The sequence below is a fragment of the Choloepus didactylus genome, chromosome 12, assembly GCF_015220235.1.
Source record: "Choloepus didactylus isolate mChoDid1 chromosome 12, mChoDid1.pri, whole genome shotgun sequence".
NCBI classification, from domain to species: Eukaryota; Metazoa; Chordata; class Mammalia; order Pilosa; family Megalonychidae; genus Choloepus; species Choloepus didactylus.
Window position 1 is genome coordinate 35,864,479 of NC_051318.1, and position 18,201 is coordinate 35,882,679.

An 18,201-nucleotide genomic window follows, 5' to 3' on the forward strand; every position below is an offset into this window, starting at 1 on the left:
AACTGAGTCATAATGGTCTTTTCAACAAATGGGGCTGGGAGAGTTTGGATATGGATATCCAAAAGAATGAAAGAGGACCCCTACCTCATCCCCTACACAAAAATTAACTCAAAATGGACCAAAGATCTCAATATAAAAGAAAGTACCATAAAACTCCTAGAAGATAATGTAGGAAAACATCTTCAAGACCTTGTATTAGGCGGCCACTTCCTAGACTTTACACCCAAAGCACAAGCAACAAAAGAAAAAATAGATAAATGGGAACTCCTCAAGCTTAGAAGTTTCTGCACCTCAAAGGAATTTCTCAAAAAGGTAAAGAGGCAGCCAACTCAATGGGAAAAAATTTTTGGAAACCATGTATCTGACAAAAGACTGATATCTTGCATATATAAAGAAATCCTACAACTCAATGACAATAGTACAGTCGGCCCAATTATAAAATGGGCAAAAGATATGAAAAGACAGTTCTCTGAAGAGGAAATACAAATGGCCAAGAAACACATGAAAAAATGTTCAGCTTCACTAGCTATTAGAGAGATGCAAATTAAGACCACAATGAGATACCATCTAACACCGGTTAGAATGGCTGCCATTAAACAAACAGGAAACTACAAATGCTGGAGGGGATGTGGAGAAATTGGAACTCTTATTCACTGTTGGTGGGACTGTATAATGGTTCAGCCACTCTGGAAGTCAGTCTGGCAGTTCCTTAGAAAACTAGATATAGAGTTACCATTCGACCCAGCGATTGCACTTCTCGGTATATACCCGGAAGATCGGAAAGCAGTGACACGAACAGATATCTGCACGCCAATGTTCATAGCAGCATTATTCACAATTGCCAAAAGATGGAAACAACCCAAATGTCCTTCAACAGATGAGTGGATAAATAAAATGTGGTATATACACACGATGGAATACTACGCAGCAGTAAGAAGGAACGATCTCATCAAACATATGACAACATGGATGAACCTTGAAGACATAATGCTAAGCGAAATAAGCCAGGCACAAAAAGAGAAATATTATATGCTACCACTAATGTGAACTTTGAAAAATATAAAACAAATGGCTTATAATGTAGAATGTAGGAGAACTAGCAATAGAGAGCAATTAAGGAAGGGGGAACAATAATCCAAGAAGAACAGATAAGCTATTTAACGTTCTGGGGATGCCCAGGAATGACTATGGTCTGTTAATTTCTGATGGATATAGTAGGAGCAAGTTCACAGAAATGTTGCTATATTAGGTAACTTTCTTGGGGTAAAGTAGGAACATGTTGGAACTTAAGCAGTTATCTTAGGTTAGTTGTCTTTTTCTTACTCCCTTGTTATGGTCTCTTTAAAATGTTCTTTTATTGTATGTTTGTTTTCTTTTTTACTTTTTTTTCATACAGTTGATTTAAAAAAGAAGGGAAATTTTAAAAAAAAAAAAAAAAAAACAAGGAAAAAAAAAAGATGCAGTGCCCCCTTGAGGAGCCTGTGGAGAATGCAGGGGTTTTCGCCTACCCCACCTCCATGGTTGCTAACATGACCACAGACATAGGGAACTGGTGGTTTGATGGGTTGAGCCCTCTACCACAGGTTTTACCCTTGGGAAGACGGTTGCTGCAAAGGAGAGGCTAGGCCTCCCTATGGTTGTGCCTAAGAGCCTCCTCCCGAATGCCTCTTTGTTGCTCAGATGTGGCCCTGTCTCTCTAACTAAGCCAACTTGAAAGGTGAAATCACTGCCCTCCCCCCTACGTGGGATCAGACACCCAGGGGAGTGAATCTCCCTGGCAACGTGGAATATGACTCCCGGGGAGGAATGTAGACCTGGCATCGTGGGACGGAGAACATCTTCTTGACCAAAAGGGGGATGTGAAAGGAAATGAAATAAGCTTCAGTGGCAGAGAGTATCCAAAAGGAGCCGAGAGGTCACTCTGGTGGGCACTCTTACGCACACTTTAGACAACCCTTTTCAGGTTCTAAAGAATTGGGGTAGCTGGTGGTGGATACCTGAAACTATCAAACTACAACCCAGAACCCATGAATCTCGAAGACAGTTGTATAAAAATGTAGCTTATGAGGGGTGACAAGGGGATTGGGAAAGCCATAAGGACCACACTCCACTTTGTCTAGTTTATGGATGGATGAGTAGAAAAATAGGGGAAGGAAACAAACAGACAAAGGTACCCAGTGTTCTTTTTTACTTCAATTGCTCTTTTTCACTCTAATTATTATTCTTGTTATTCTTGTGTGTGTGCTAATGAAGGTGTCAGGGATTGATTTGGGTGATGAATGTACAACTATGTAATGGTACTGTGAACAATCGAAAGTACGATTTGTTTTGTATGACTGCGTGGTATATGAATATATCTCAATAAAATGAAGATTACAAAAAAAAAAAAAAAAAAAAAGACATAATGCTGAGCAAAATAAGCCAGGCACAAAAAGAGACATATTGTATGTTACCACTAATGTGAATTCTGTGAAAAATGTACAATGTTTTATACTGTAGAATGTAGGGGACCTAGAGATACCAATTAGTGGAGGGGGAATGATAATCTAATAAGAACAGATAAACTATGGAGGGTAATCTGAATGTTATGGGAATGCTCAGGAATGATTATGGTTTGTAAACTTTCTTGGATATAGTAAGATCATGTTGGAAGCAATAGAGTTATTTTACGTTTTTTTTTCTCTTATTCCTTTGTTTTCTTAGGGGTTGTTAATTTTCTTGGGGTATGGTAGGAACATGTTGGAAGCAATGTAGTTATTTTAGATTATTTGTTTTTCTTACTCCTCTGTTTGGACATGGTTTATTAATTTTCTTGGGGTATGGTAGGAACATATTGGAAGCAAAGTAATTATTTTAGGTTATTTGTTTTCCTTAATCCATTGCTTTGTTTGAAATGTTGTGGGGTTTTTTTGGTTGTTGTTTGCCTGTTTGTTTTTAATTTTTTGTTAAACAAAGTTAAAAAATTAAAAAAAAATCAGTAGAAAAATGGGAGTAAAAACTAAATGACAGATAGGGTGGGACGGGGGGATGGTTTGGGTATTCTCTTTTCACTTTTATTTTTTATTCTTATTCTGATTCTTTCTGATGTAAGGAAAATGTTCAGAAATAGATTGTGGTGATGAACGCATAACTATATGATCATACTGTGAACAGTTGATTGTATACCATGGATGACTGTATGGTTTGTGAATATATTTCAATAAAACTGAATTAAAAAAAAAAAAAAAAACTAGACAGAGGAACAATAAAGAAATTGAGAAACTAAACAATATGATAAATGAACTAGACTTAGACATATATAGATCGTTATATCACAAAGTAATAGGATATACATTCTTCTCTAGTGCCCATGAAGCACTTTCCAGGATAGATCATATGCTGGGGCAGAAAACAATAATAAATAAATAATAAATAATAATTAATTAATTAATTAATTAATAATAAATTTAAATACATTGAAATTACTCAAAGCACATTGTCTGACCACAATGGAATGCAACTAGAAATCAACAACCAGCAAAGAACCAGACCTTTCACAAATATATGGAGGTTAAGCAACACACACACTCACCCACCAGCACCTCCATTATTCAACATCGTGCTAGAAGTTCTAGCCAGAGCAATCTGCCAAGACAAAGATATAAAAGGCATCCAAATTGGAAAGGAAGTAGTAAAACTGTCATTATTTACAGATGATATGATCTTATATCTGCAAATCCTGAGAATTCGACCACAAAGCGTCTTGAGCTAATAAACAAATTCAGCAGAGTGGCAGGATATAAAGATTAACGCATATAAGTCAGTAATGTTCCTATACACTAGTAATGACCTAACTGAAGAGGCAATCAAAGAAATTCCATTCACAATAGCAACTAAGAAAATCAAGTGGCAAGGAATAAACTTAACCAAAGACATAAAAGACCTCTACACAGAAAAATACAAAATTTTACTTAAAAAAGAGTACCTAAATAGGCAGAAAAATACTCAATGCTTATGGATAGGAAGACTAAACATTGTTAAGATGCAAATTCTACCCAAACTGATCTCCAGATTCAATGCAAGTCCAGTCAAAATTCCAACAACATACTTTGCAGACTTGGAAAAGCTAGTGTTCTAGTTTGCTAATGCTGCTGGAATGCATAACACCAGAAATGGATTGGCTTTTTATAAAAGGGGGTATATTTGGTTACAAAGGTACAGTCTTAAGGCTATCAATAAAGGGTACCTTAGCTGGAGAAAGGCTATTGGAATCTGGAAAACCTTGATTAGCTGCAAAGGCATGTGGCTGGCGTCTGCTTGCTCCCAGGATGCGTTTCAAACCAGTGTTCTCCAGAACGTCTGCATCAGCTTCCAACGGCTGACTTCAAAATGTCTGTCTCAGCTACCAGCTAGCTACAAGCTCCTTCTGTCTGAGCTTATATAAGGCTCTAGTAAACTAATCAATGCCCACACTGAATGGGTGTGGCCACACCTCCATGAAAATTACTGAACCAATAGGTTCCAACCTAATCCATACTAATAAGTCTGCCCCCACAAGATTGCATTAAAGAATACGGCTTTTTCTGGGGGGCATAATATATACAAATCAGCAGATTCCACCCCCTGGACACTGGAAAAACATATTCTTTCCAAATACAAAATACATTCATCCCATCACAATATAACAAAAACTTAATTTCACTAACAACAGTACAAGATCCCATCAAAATCAGTTACAAGCATGGTCCGTCCAAAAGCAAAATTACCCTCTGGCTCTGTACCTGTGAAACTTAGAACAAATTATTGCTTCCAATATACAAAGGAGGGACAGTCATAGGGTAAACATTCCCATTGCTATAAAGAGAAACTGAAAGGAAAATAGGGTATAGGGGACCAAAACAATTCCTAAAACCTGCAGGGCAAACTCCATTAGATTTCAAAGTCTGAGAGACATTTACAGAATGATGTTTTATCCTTGGGGCTTGAGAGCGCAGCAGTCCCACACCTTCCAACGGCTTATGTGGAAGCCTTTTCCTCTCCAAACGCTGGGGTGAGTACTCCAACATATCCATACACTGGGGAGACCACCTTCTCAGCCACACCCTCCTCAAACATCGGGGCAGCACCCGGATTCTCTTCCATCTCCTGGGCACATGCTCAACCCCTTCAGAACAGTGGGTGGTGGCCAGGCTCTCCCCAGTCCCCTGGGAATGTGCTCCAACCTCCCTAAGGCCTGGGGTGAAAGCACTCTTCCTGAATATTGAAGTGAAAGGCATACCCTCAACCTCTGGGGCAAACTCACCCTTTCTATGCATGTGGGCCACTCTGCTCTCCCAGCCCGAGACCTCTTGACTCCAGACCTCAATCTCCATGGCTGTGTCTTCAAAGAGATTGTTCCTTCAATTTGGTCCTTGTCTGTCTCCAGTCCAGACTGGCAGCATCTCTGTCTATAAAGATCTTGCAAAAATTCTGCTGGCTTTGCATGAAGCACACAGGGGTCAAAGCCATCAAACAATAGGACTTTCCACACATCTGTCCTGGATAACTCCATCTCTAATCCTGGCTTGTACTGAAATGGTGGTTGGGTTCCATGTTTGGTTAAATCCTCATGTTGGGCTGTAGCTTCTGGAGTTCCACCCCCTGGAAGCTCAGAATTTTCCAAATCATCAGTTCCTGGTTTCTTTGAACCGAAGAGTTCAGTTCTAAGTTTATCTCTATCCTGTCACATTTTACTATAAGCTGCAATAGAAGCCAGGCTACTTCTATATTTTGCTTGGAGATCTCATCAGCTAAATATTCCAGGTTGTCGCTTTCAAATTCTCCTTCCATCCAACACCAGGACTCAATTTTGCCAAATTCTCTGCCACTTTAAAACAAGGATCGCCTTCCTTCCAGTTTGCAACAACACATTCATCATTTCTGCTCAAGGCCTTATCAGAAGTATCTTTAGTGTTCATATTTCTACCAACAGTATCTTCAAAGCAGTCTAGGCCTTTTTGATCAAGCTCCTCACAATTCTTCCAGAATCTTCCCTTTCTCCATTTAAAAAGCCGTTCCAACATGTTTCGTATTTGCAAACTCAGCAGCACCCCACTTCCGGTATCAAAATCTGTTCTAGTTTGCTAATGCTGCCAAATGGCAAAACACCAGAAATGGATTGGCTTTTATAAAAGGGGGCTTATTTGGTTACAAAGTTACAGTTTTAAGGCCATAAAGTGTCCATCAACAAAGGGTACCTTCACTGAGAAAAGCTATTGGCATCCAGAAAATCACTGTTAGCTGGGAAGGCACGTGGCTGGTGTCTGCGTGCTACCAGGTGGCATTTCAAAATGGCATTCTCCAAAATGTCTGCATCAGCTTCCAACGGCCATCTTCAAAATGTCTGTCTCAGCTACCAACTATGAGCTCCTTCTGTCTGAGCTTATATAAGGCTCTAGTAAACTAATCAAGGCCCACACTGAATGGGTGTGGCCACACCTCCATGGAAATTACTGAACCAATAGGTTCCAACCTAATCCACACTAATACATCTGCCCCCACAAGTTTACAAAAAAGAATATGGCTTTTTCTGGGGGACATAATATATACAAACTGGCACAGCTAGTCATCAAATTTCTTCGGAAGGGAAGGGGGCCTTGAACTGCCAAAAAGATCCTAAAAAAGTAAAATGAAGTAGGAGAACTTACACTTCCAGACTTTGAAGCCTAGTATAAAGCTACAGTGGTCAAAACAGCATGATATTAGCATAAAGACAGACATATTGATCAATGGAATCAAATTCAGAGTTCAGAAATAGACCCGCAGATACACGGTCAACTGATTTTTGATAAGACCCCCAAATCCACTGAACTGGGACAAGACAGACTCTTCAACAAACGGGGCTGGGAGAACTGGATAGCTATAACATAAAGAATGAAAGAGGACCCCTACCTCACACCCTATACAAAACTTAACTCAGTGTGAATCAAAGACCTCCATATAAGAGACAGCACCATAAAATTCCTAGAAGATAATATAGGGAAACATCTTCATGACCTAGTATTAGGAGATTGCTTCTTAGACCTTCCACCCAAAGCACAATTAACGTAAGAAAAAATGGGAACTCCTCAAAATCAAATGCTTCTGTACCTCAAAGAAATTTGTCAAAAAGGTGAAGAGGCAGCCAACGCAATGGGAAAAAATAATTGGAAACCATGTATCTGATAAGAGACTGATATTCTGCATATATAAAGAAATCCTACAACTGAACGACAGTAGTACAAACAGCCCAATTATAAAATGGGCAAGAGATATGAAGACATTTCTTTGAAGAGGAAATACAAATGGCTAAAAAACACATTTAAAAAAATGTTCATCTTCACTAGCTATTAGGCAGACGCAAATCAAGAACATGAGATCATTTCACACCAATAAGAATGGCTGCCATTAAACAAACAGGAAACTACAAATGCTGGAGAGAATGTGGAGAAATTGCAATTCTTATTCATTGCTGGTGAATCAAAGACCTCATTATACATGAATGGTATAATGAATGGTACAGCCACTCTGGAAGACAGTTCGGCTGTTTCTCAGAAAATTAAATACTGAATTATCCTATGATCCAGCAATTCCACTTCTCAATTTATACCCAGAAGATTTGAAAGCAGTGACGTGAACAGACATTTGAACACTGATATTCACAGCAGCATTGTTCACAACTGCCAAGAGATGGAAACAATCCAAGTGTGCTTCAACAGATGAGTGGATAGATAAAGTGTGGTATGTACACACGATGGAATACTATGCAGCAGTAAGAAGCAATAAAGTCCTGAAACATGGCAACATGGATGAACCTTGAGGAAGTTATTCTGAATGAAATAATTCAGACACAAAGGAGAGATATTGTATGTTACCACTTTTATGAACTATCTGAACAATGCAAAATCAACATCTTATAGAATCTGGGGGACCTAGTGATAGACTGTAGCTAGTGAGGGGGAATGATAATCTAATATGTTCATATATGTTAATGATGGTGATTAGAAGGTATGGTAATGGATGGGGTGATGATGATTGTTAATGGGATTATAAGTATGAGAGCTGTATTGAAGGCGAATAGGATTGACAGGGGTTGTTTAAAGGCATGTTGCCCACAGATCAGTACCACAAATATAGACAGGTGTTTGCATGATATACTTCTAAGGTTTGACAGAAGCAACAAGGTCCTGAAACATATGGCAACATGGACGAACCCTGAGGATATAATTCCGAGTGAAATAATTCAGACACAAAAGGAGAGATACTGTATGTTACCACTTCTATGAACTATCTGAACAATGTAAAATCAATGTCTTATAATATAGAAGTATGATTACGTGAGATATAGATGGATTATCGTGGCCAGAACATATGCTATGTGAATTTAGGAAACCCCTACTTTATAAGTCAAGCCCTCAATATTGAGGCTTGCTCGTGTGAAACTTAGGTTGTAAAGAGGAGGCTAAGCCCACCTATAATTATGCCTAGGAATCACTTACAGAGAACCTCTTTTGTTGCACGAATGTTTATTTCTCTCTGTTAGCTGAACTCTGCAAATAAATTCATCACCCTTCCCTCAACGAGGAACAGAACCCCCAAGATGAATGCACCTTCCTGGTGATTCACTGGTGAATTCTACCAACCATTAAAAAAAAGAAATACCACCTCTACATAAACTCTTTCAAATAAGCCTTTCCCTGGCATCAAGGGATTAAGAATGCCTTTTTGACCAAAAGGGGGAAAAGAAAGGCAACAAAAGACGGTTTCAGTGGCTAAGAGAATTCAAATAGTCAAGAGGCTGTCCTAGAAGTTACTCCTATGCAGGCTTCAGCTACATATGCCAAATGACCACAATATGATAAGCTCAAGTCAACATTTGTCCCCAAAACCTTAAGACCCGGATCCCTGTCTGAGATGCTATAAAAGTTTCACTCACTAAATTTATTCTTCAGAAACTTAAATCCTTCAGAGAGCTCCTATGGCAGCTAAGTCCCAAAACCCAGAGGCAACAGTCTCTTTAAGAACATCAACGATATGTGTCCCCTTTGCTCATAAAGTTGACACCTGTTTTCAAAGTGAACATGTTAGGGTGTTCACTACCTGGACATACCTGGAGATTGGGAAAGTGATTAAACTAGAAGAAGGGGTAGCAACAGGCAAGATGGAACTTCATAAAGGATTATGAATACTGAATGTTTATATAATTTTTGTTTTCTTAGTTGCTAGGGTATTAGAATAGCTAGAAGGAAAGAACTAAAATGGTGCAACTGTTTGAAATTTGTTCGGTAGCTATTTGTTAAACTGTAACTTGAAAGCTATCACCTTTTTGTATACGTGTTATATTTCACAATAAGGAAATAAGAAACTGTTGTGGTCTATCTCATAACAACTTTGAAAATTTCTTATATATCTACTTGTTAAATCATACTTTGAAAGATATTACCTTTTTGTATATATGTTATATTTCTTAAGGAAATAACTGAGACTTTGGAACTATAACCTATAATATTGCTCTCTGACAAATTGTACTGGGAAAGTTATCACTTCTATATATATATGTTACATTTTATAATAAAAAATATGATTAAAAAATAACTCCTGTCCCTACAGAAAGAAAAAAAAAGAACAAGGAAAGATAAACATCTGATAAGACTGAGAAAGAAAGAGGAAAATAGAAGGCAAAACTAAGCACTACTAAGCAAGTGAAAAGGGGGAAGAACTACAGAAGGGATCATGAATTTAAAAATAACAGGAGAAATTTTATAAAAACTTTTATGCAAATACATTTAAAATCTTGCATGCAAAGGATACATTCCCTGAAAAACAGAAATTAGCAAAACTGAATCAGGAAGAAAATATTAAGAACAACTTCAGACCAATAAATTTGAAAACTTAGGTGAAACAGATAAATTTCTTGAAAGATTAAAAAAATATATATGGAAAGTATCTTAAGAAGAAACAGAAGCCCTGAATTTCCCTACATCTATTTTAAAAATTGAAGTTGTAAATAAAATCATTCCAGGCCCTCTGGGGTTTCACTGGTGAATTCTACCAACCATTAAAAAAAAGAAATACCACCTCTACATAAACTCTTTCAAATTCTAGAGAGTGGCAGCAAATACTTCTCAATTCATTTTATGAAGTCTGTATTACCTTGATACCAAACCCAGTCAAAGAGAGTTTAAGAAAGGAAAACTACTGATCTGTATACTTTATGAACACACTAGCATATCAAATCTAGTAACATAAAAATAGGATAACCCCACCAGGAGCTAGTGGGGCTTATCCCAGGAATGCAAGTTTGCTGTGAAATGGAAATCAATGTCAATGTAATTCACTAGAACCAAAAACTTAAAAAGATCTCAACAAAAACAGGAAAAATATTCATAAAATTTAATATCAATTAATGATTTCAAAGATAACCAACAAAACAGTACTAAAATGAAGCATCCTCAATCTGATCCCTGGTATCTATGATCATAGTTAATGGTAAAAGATTGAATACTTTTCTCCAATGATTGGGAGCAAGGCAAGCATGATCATTTCCACCAATACTATTCAATATTCCAGTACAGGTACAAGTTGGTCCATACTGGTCCAAGTTGATCAAGGAAGTAACAAAGTATATACAAAGAAAGAGAAATCTTTAGAGAAAAACATGCAGAAATAAGAAAGACCGTGCCACCTCCAAAAGATAATTTGTTCTTAATTTTTTCAGTTCCCAGATTAAGGTCTCTCGAGAGAGAATGGCTCAAGAGATAAGAGTCAACCTATTTTTTTCTCTATTTTTCCAGGAGATTCCCATTTTTAGAAAATGAAATAATCATTATAATGAACCCTCTTGCTTAAGAATCACTGACCCAGAAATATAAATGAGAAAGAATGCAAAGGATAGTTTGAAAGAGGAGAATAATGCAGGATGAGGGTGAGGTAACTTCTAACAAGATTTTTTATATTATAAATGCACCAAAATTAAAACATTCTAGTACTGGCCCAAGAACTAACACTGCAACCAATGAGGCAGAACATATAATCTAGAATCAGAATCTACCATAAATAAAAGGTAGTATCTTAAATTTGTAGTGAAGTAAACAGTGCTAGTAGAATTCACTGAGATACATTCTTAAAAACTGGGCCTTCAAATTACAACATATATAAAAAATTCCATATAAATCAGATGTTAAATATTTAAAAAGTAAGAATGATAAAAACTTTTAAAATATGGATAAAAAGCTCAGGATGGAAAGTCCTTCTAAGCATAAAAGCAGTGGAGAAATTACACACACACACACACAAGATATGATTACATAAAATTTTATTTTTGCACATCAAAAGTCCAGGCAAAGCTACAAAGGGACACAAGACCTACAAACAGTTAATACATTCAATATATAATTAAGGCAAAAGTGACGAAAGGGGCGGGACGCGAAGTGCCCAGAAACCGCGCGAGGTCCCCGAAAGTTGGAACGCCGATGATTTCCAGTCTGCTCCGCAAAAACGGAAAAACGGGAAGTTGTGCTCCGGTGGAAGCCCCATTCTTGCCGGAGCCTGGTGTTTTGGTGCTTTGGCGGCCTCCGGTTTAGCTGCCGGACCTAAGGGGAGCATCCTCACCCGGATGCGTACCTCCCGCCGCGCCAGGAAAGCGGAGCCCACCGTGAGTCCTGCTACAACGGTTATGTTAAGGCCTCGAAGCAGCCAGGGTCTCCCCACGGAAACGTTCATTTGTTTTCTTATCCAACATTTGTCTTAAAAATGGACTCATCCACTGCATCCAGGACATTACTGTTTTTCTGACCTTCAGAGCGCCTTTTTGCTGCAAGACATGTTTGATGCTCCTAATCTGTGAATTCTGATATGCTGCTGGACAGAATACTGAAATACAAAACTGTAACACCCTGTTAATTTGCTTTCTCTGTAATTGGGCAGAAAATATCCTTTTTCTTTCAGGTGTTGATGTTGAATAGGCCTTATTAGCATATAAAAATGGCTGTGCCTAAAGACCCCATCCCTACCTTGTCGGAATGCCAGTGTCAGATCTGTGTGGAAATTCTAATCGAGCCCGTAACCCTCCCTTGTAACCACATGCTTTGTAATCCATGCTTCCAATCGACTGTTGACACAGAAATTGAGGATATGCCAACACTTTCTCCACAGATGTGCCTTGGAATTCAAGAACAAGGTGCAAAATCTTTGATAGAATCACCTATGCCTCAATTAAGTGCCTATGGTGCAGAGTGCCTATGCCTTGAAGGAGAAGTCAAAATAAGACCAAGCAATCATGATAAAGAGTTATGTGTTGTAAATCACGAGAGACCTAAAACCAGAGTTCCCTACTCTGTAGAAGCTGCAGTTAAATCTTGTAAAATAACAAATGGGTGCAGTATGTCTGGTATGACACAGATAATTGGGAACAACACCCTTGAGCCAAAAAATGAAGAGACTAGCCTACTGATCAGTAATGATATTACCAAAAGAAAACCCCAGGAATCTTCTTTGGAAGCAGTAAGGGATTCATGCTTTTCTTCAAAAAGAAGAAAAATATTCCCCAAAGCTTCCTCAGACCAAGAGAAAAGAGAAACCAACTTAACCGAAAAGCTGATGGAATTGGAGCATCTGCTTTTTGAGAGACATAAACAAGAAGAACAGGACAGGTTATTAGCATTACAACTTCAGGAGGAAGTGGATAAAGCACAAATGAAGCCAAATCGGCAAAAAGGATCCCCAGATGAATATCAGTTATGTGCTACATCCTCTTCTCCAGACAAATTGGTAAATGGACAGAGAAAGAATTCCAAAGATAGGAATTTCAAAAGACAGACTGATACACAGCATTTGAAACCTTGGAGAGGCTCAAGAGATGAAAAGTGGCAGCCTTTTAAGGTCCAGTTGAAGCATTCAGTTACTGTTAATGGAAGAAGGATGCCAAATTCTACTAAAGATAATTGTAATGTATCTAAAGGTGCTCATTCCCTACAGCCTAGTAGTTCACAGAAAAGTATTTTTCAGATGTTTCAGAGATACACAAAGTAATGCATGGGTAAAGGAATGCTTTGTAATCTAGTAAAGCTGGATTGTGAAGATGTCTTTCTATTATAGCATCTTTGTAGAAAAATTTTGTGGCTATGCTCTGTGGTTACCCCCATTCTTAATTAAAGGATTGCGTGATTATAAGGGAAGGATATACAGGTGTATTTCTGCAAAACTTAGTGATTAGCAAGAGTCCCAATCCTTTCCATTGTTAATAATTATGATGTACTAAGGTTGACAGTCCTTATGGATATAAAAATACCTTTGCCAACTCCAAGAAATTTTCAAATATTATTCTTTTTCCAAAACCATGCATGTTTGAAGACCTCTGCTCACCTTTTGTCATGACTGGTAATCGAAGCAAGATTGTGCTGTGTAGTTAAGGAACCCATACAATGTTTAAAAACTAAGTTTTCTTACAACTTCCAAAACACTAATGTAATCTAATTTTCATGTCCACTGTAAATTTTAAGCATTTTCTTTGATTTTAGAATGGGATAGTATCAGTGTCAAAACAGAAAATCAGAGTTTTCTGGTCAGTTGGAAATTAGTTGAAGAAAGGAAACCAGGCTCTTGATACAAAGGGAGTTAAGAGTCGACATGAGGCTGAGTGGGATAAATTAACAATTTTGGAGCACTGGAACTGAATGGTTGATAAGGGCTGGGGTCTAGAATGGTGTAGCAGGTATAGTTTGTCAGAGAAGTCTTCCTCATCCTTTCTTTGCTGAATGAAACAGAAAACACTTGGGTTTTATAGCTTTTTACACAACAGTAACTGGTTTCAAAATCAAAATTAGTTACTACTCAATTAACCTGAATTTTTTAAAAATCCCACTTCTGTTAATCTGCTATTCCAGAAAAAAAAAAAAAGAGGGAATTTTACTATGGGAGAGTTATGTCACAGTATCTAATGTTGTGGAATCTGTGGCATAACCATGTATTTATTTCTTTATATTATCATTTGTTTTGATACTTTATTTTGTGTTTATGGACAGAAATAGAAAGTATGATACTGGGTTTTTGCCCTGTCTTACCCTGAAAGTTAAATCAGAAGGCAGTGATTTCATTTTTCAAAATAACTTGAGACTTAGTGCTTTGTTTCATTAATATGAACAACTTTTAGCAAACAAATAGCAGCATTAACAGTATGTCTGCTGATGTCTAGTTATCTATTCTAGAAATGTAGAAACACAATAAAATGTCCTGGAACTAATCCTAGCTTAAATTTGTCAATATTTTTATATGTTATTAAGCCCCTTTTTCCCCTTCAAATTTTATAATTGAAATTCTCTTTATCGTGGCATACTTGATGGCATCTACAGTGTTTGATTGGTCAATTATGGATAGAATTCTAATGGTAATTTAAAGTTTAGTTTGCCCTTTCTCAAAATCAAAGGGACTGCCCTCTGAGTAAAGATTATGATGAATTAAAGTTTAGTCAGAAACTTAACCAAATTTGTCTAAAATAGACAAATCAATATATTCTCACCAACCCAATATTTTTCTAAGAGCAATTTTACTTTGCCTTTTAGGGTAGACAATTGTTGGAACTCCTCAAATTAAAAGTTATCTAATTAAATCCTCCTGGAATGGTCCCTAACCAGGAAGGGGTTAAAATAGCCCAAGGTGTGATATGTTTAGGATTTATATATTTAACCACCTATTTTGTCTGTGAAGAAGTCTTCCTGACTACAATTGGTTTTAGATAAATTTTAATTTCTCATTAGCCTTTCTGCTATTCCTGCCATATATGCCTTATTGTTAGAAACTAAGAAATATTTTGTGTCAATCATTAGACCTGTATTGCTACTTTTTTCTCTTATTTTTGTGATAGGATTATGAGAATGTTTAATTTATCAGGGTGCTAAAGATTAAGTGTATAAAGAAACTGAAAATTAAAATAATTATGAAAAATTAAAATTGACTACATAAAATTAAGAGTTATCACAAATTACTATAAAAGGAAATTAAAAGACATGGCAAACTGAGGAAGAAATAGTTGCAGTTCATCACAAAAGGCTAATTTCCTTTACATGAAGTGTCTTTAGTCTATATGATTTCCTTTACGTAAATCAATTAAGAAAAAGACCAATTAATCCAATAGAAAAATTAGAAAAGTCTATGAGCACTTTCCAAGAAAGGAAATATATATATTTAAGAATGGCTCTTAAATTTGTGAAAAGATGCTTAATCTCACTTACACTAATGCTCATGTTTTTCTACCATTAAGATGAATAAAGGTTTTTGTTTTTTGTTAAAAAAAATATATATATATATATATATAATTAAGTACTCATCCCAATCACCAGCAATTTAATAAACTAAATAGAAAAATGTGCAAGAAATAAAAAAGAACACCTCCACAAGAAATGCAAAGGGCTGAACAAAGGTCTAGCAATATCTTATGAAGACACACATCCATCTACCGTGAGCCAGCAATTCCACTCCTAAATATTTACCCAAGAGAAATGAAAACACAAAAAATATGCACACTAATATTCACAGTAACCTTATTCATAGTATCCCCAAATTCCCAACAACCCAAATGTCTGGTTAAAAAAGATAAATGAGCAAACAAATAGTGGTATAGTCATACAAGGAGATATGACCCAGCAATAAAAAAGAACTACTGATACCTATAGATAAGGTAGACATTATGCTGAATGAAAAAAGCCAAACACAAAAGGGTACTATATGACTCCATGTATATGAAGGCAAAACTAATCTCAAACTGAATCTATGATGAAAAAAACTTTGCATAGTGGTTGGAGGGGTGGGGATTGATCAGAAAGTTACTTGAGGGAAACTTTGGGAGATGATAAAATTATTCATTACCTTGATATAGAGCTGTGAGTTATACAAAAGCATGCATTTGTCAAAACTATACAGTTAAGGCAGAGCAGGACTGGGAGCAAGCTGTCACCTCAGTCTCCTTCCCCTCCCCTCACTGCCTTCTCCTCAAAGCCAGACCAGAATCATGTGACCATGGAAATTAAGGTGCCACTACTGTGTGGGATAAACAGTAATGTCAGTGACTGCAGCTTCTGGAAAAACAGCCACCACATCAGGATCAGGAGCAGGCAGCGGTGAAGGCGGCAGCGGCCTCCCCAACCCCTATCCCCACAGTAACCTTCTCATCCCTGGAGGCAGGAGGAAGGTGAGGCAGCTGGGAAAACAGTGGCAGTGGCTGGACTAAATAGGTCATGTGCAGGTATTTTATGCATGGGATTTGTAAGGACGGAGATAACTCAGTACTTGCATGCCCTCCCTGACAGTCCATATGATGTAGTGTGCAAGTACTTTCAACAAGGTATTGTATTTTTGGAGACCTCTGCAGATATGAACATAGCGAGCCACTGAAACACAAAGAAGCAAATGCTGCAAATCTAACTACAAAATTATCCCTTGCTGCTTCCTCAAGTCTCTCTCTTCAGTAATTGGATTGTTTGTTGAAATGAGTGCAGGTGAAGTTGCAACAATAGTTTGCAATTATAGGTGCAGATACAGAAGACTGGGTGCCATTGAGTTTGTTCTAGACAACCCTGCTATGGCTGTACTGCCCTTTCCTGCACTGAAGCACCCCCACAGGGCTCAGTGACCAAGGAAGAATCAAAGAAAAAAGCAAACCTCTGTGGAAACAAAGCAGCAGCTTTGCTCCTATGCTACAGTGGGGCAGTGCTGATGTGGGAAGAACTATGCATTTCTCCATGAGATTCGTGCGATGTGTGTGGGCTGCAGGTCCTACATCTAATAGATGCTACCCACAGATCACAACATGTAAGATCTTGTATTGAGGTCCATGAAAAGGACAGGCAGCTCTTATTTGTCATCCAGCACAGTAAGGACATGGTTTGTGGGATCTGCATGGAGGTGGTCTATGAGAAAGCCAACAACCCCAGTGCACACGACGCTGGAATTCTCTCCAACTGCAACCACACCTGTTGTCTCAGGTGTATTCGCAAGTGGAAGAGTGCTAGGCAATTTGAGAGCAAGATCATAAAGTGAGACTCCTTCGCTATCTTCCTTCGTGCTTTTTATCTTGTGCCAACTTCCAACCAGATGAACTGCATTTAAATGCATGCATTTTATCTTGAAACTGAGGTATTCTAATTGGGATTTCTTCTTTGTATTTCAGCTAGCTTCTAGGTTGGTTGGTATACTTTGAATGAGAAACACTATGTATCAGTTAAAAGAATCTCTGTGCTTTCTCGGTATTGTTTTTAATGGATTAGCCAGTTTAGGCTCACTGAACAAACTTACCTAGCTCTGTATGTATGTTTCCTGCCGTTTTACATTTTCCATTTCCTATTCCATCCATTAAGTTAGCCAATAATCCACCATCCTTTAAAGATTGTTCTCATAACTGAACCAAACTAGCCAATGATCCACCATCCTTTAAAGACTTTTCTCATAACTGAACGAAACTATATAATCTAAACAGAACAAAGTTAAAGAAAAAATTTATTCTTTATTTATGTGAAAAAACTATACAGTTAACATTTGTGTAGTACAACATATGTAAATTTTACCTTAAAAAAACAAACAAGTGGGGAAAGGAGGAAGCGGGTAGGGTGGAGATGATACAAGAATGGTAGATTTTTTTATGTTGTTGAAGCTGGGTACTGGGTGCTGGGAAATTCGTTAAACTATTCCATTTATTTTGCAAATATTTAAAATTCTCATTATAAAATATTTTTAAAATGTTTCCAAAGATTACTTAGTGAATAGAAGAAATAATTACAACATAATGTTAGGTTTTAAAAAAAGAATAAAAATTATGTTCCCAGTATGACTTTAATTATGTAAATATTCATATATGTATGTATATAAATGTACATATACATGTATATACTTGGAACAATGGAAATTTTTCATAATGGATGGTGGTGGCAGAAGCAAAACACTGTGAACATAATTAACAGCACTGAAATACGTATCTGAATGTGGTTAAAAGGAGGAAATGTTAGGTTGTATATATGGTAATAAAATTTTTTAAAAATCCATGAAACTGCACTACACAAATAGTGAACCCTAAGTTAAACTGTGGACTATAATTAATAATACAATTATTAAAATGTGCTTTCATCAATTGTAACAAATGTACCACACCAATGCAATGTGTTAATAATAGGGTGGTATATGGGAATCCTGTATTTTATACATGATTTTTATGTAGAC

General features: G+C 37.2%; 2 protein-coding genes and 1 pseudogene across 5 annotated transcripts in view; 2 read left to right on the forward strand and 1 right to left on the reverse strand.

Moving 5' to 3' along the window:
• PCCA (propionyl-CoA carboxylase subunit alpha) overlaps nt 1-18,201 on the reverse strand; it is a 599,270-nt gene that overhangs the window by 277,937 nt on the left and 303,132 nt on the right. The gene's annotated exons all lie outside the window — the stretch shown is intronic.
• Nucleotides 11,980-13,686, forward strand: LOC119507424 (E3 ubiquitin-protein ligase RNF168-like). The gene has a single exon (XM_037800600.1). The coding sequence runs from the start codon at nt 11,980-11,982 to the stop codon at nt 13,024-13,026; it is 1,047 nt and encodes a 348-aa protein (XP_037656528.1). The 3' UTR covers nt 13,027-13,686.
• Nucleotides 16,049-17,028, forward strand: LOC119506740 (annotated as a pseudogene).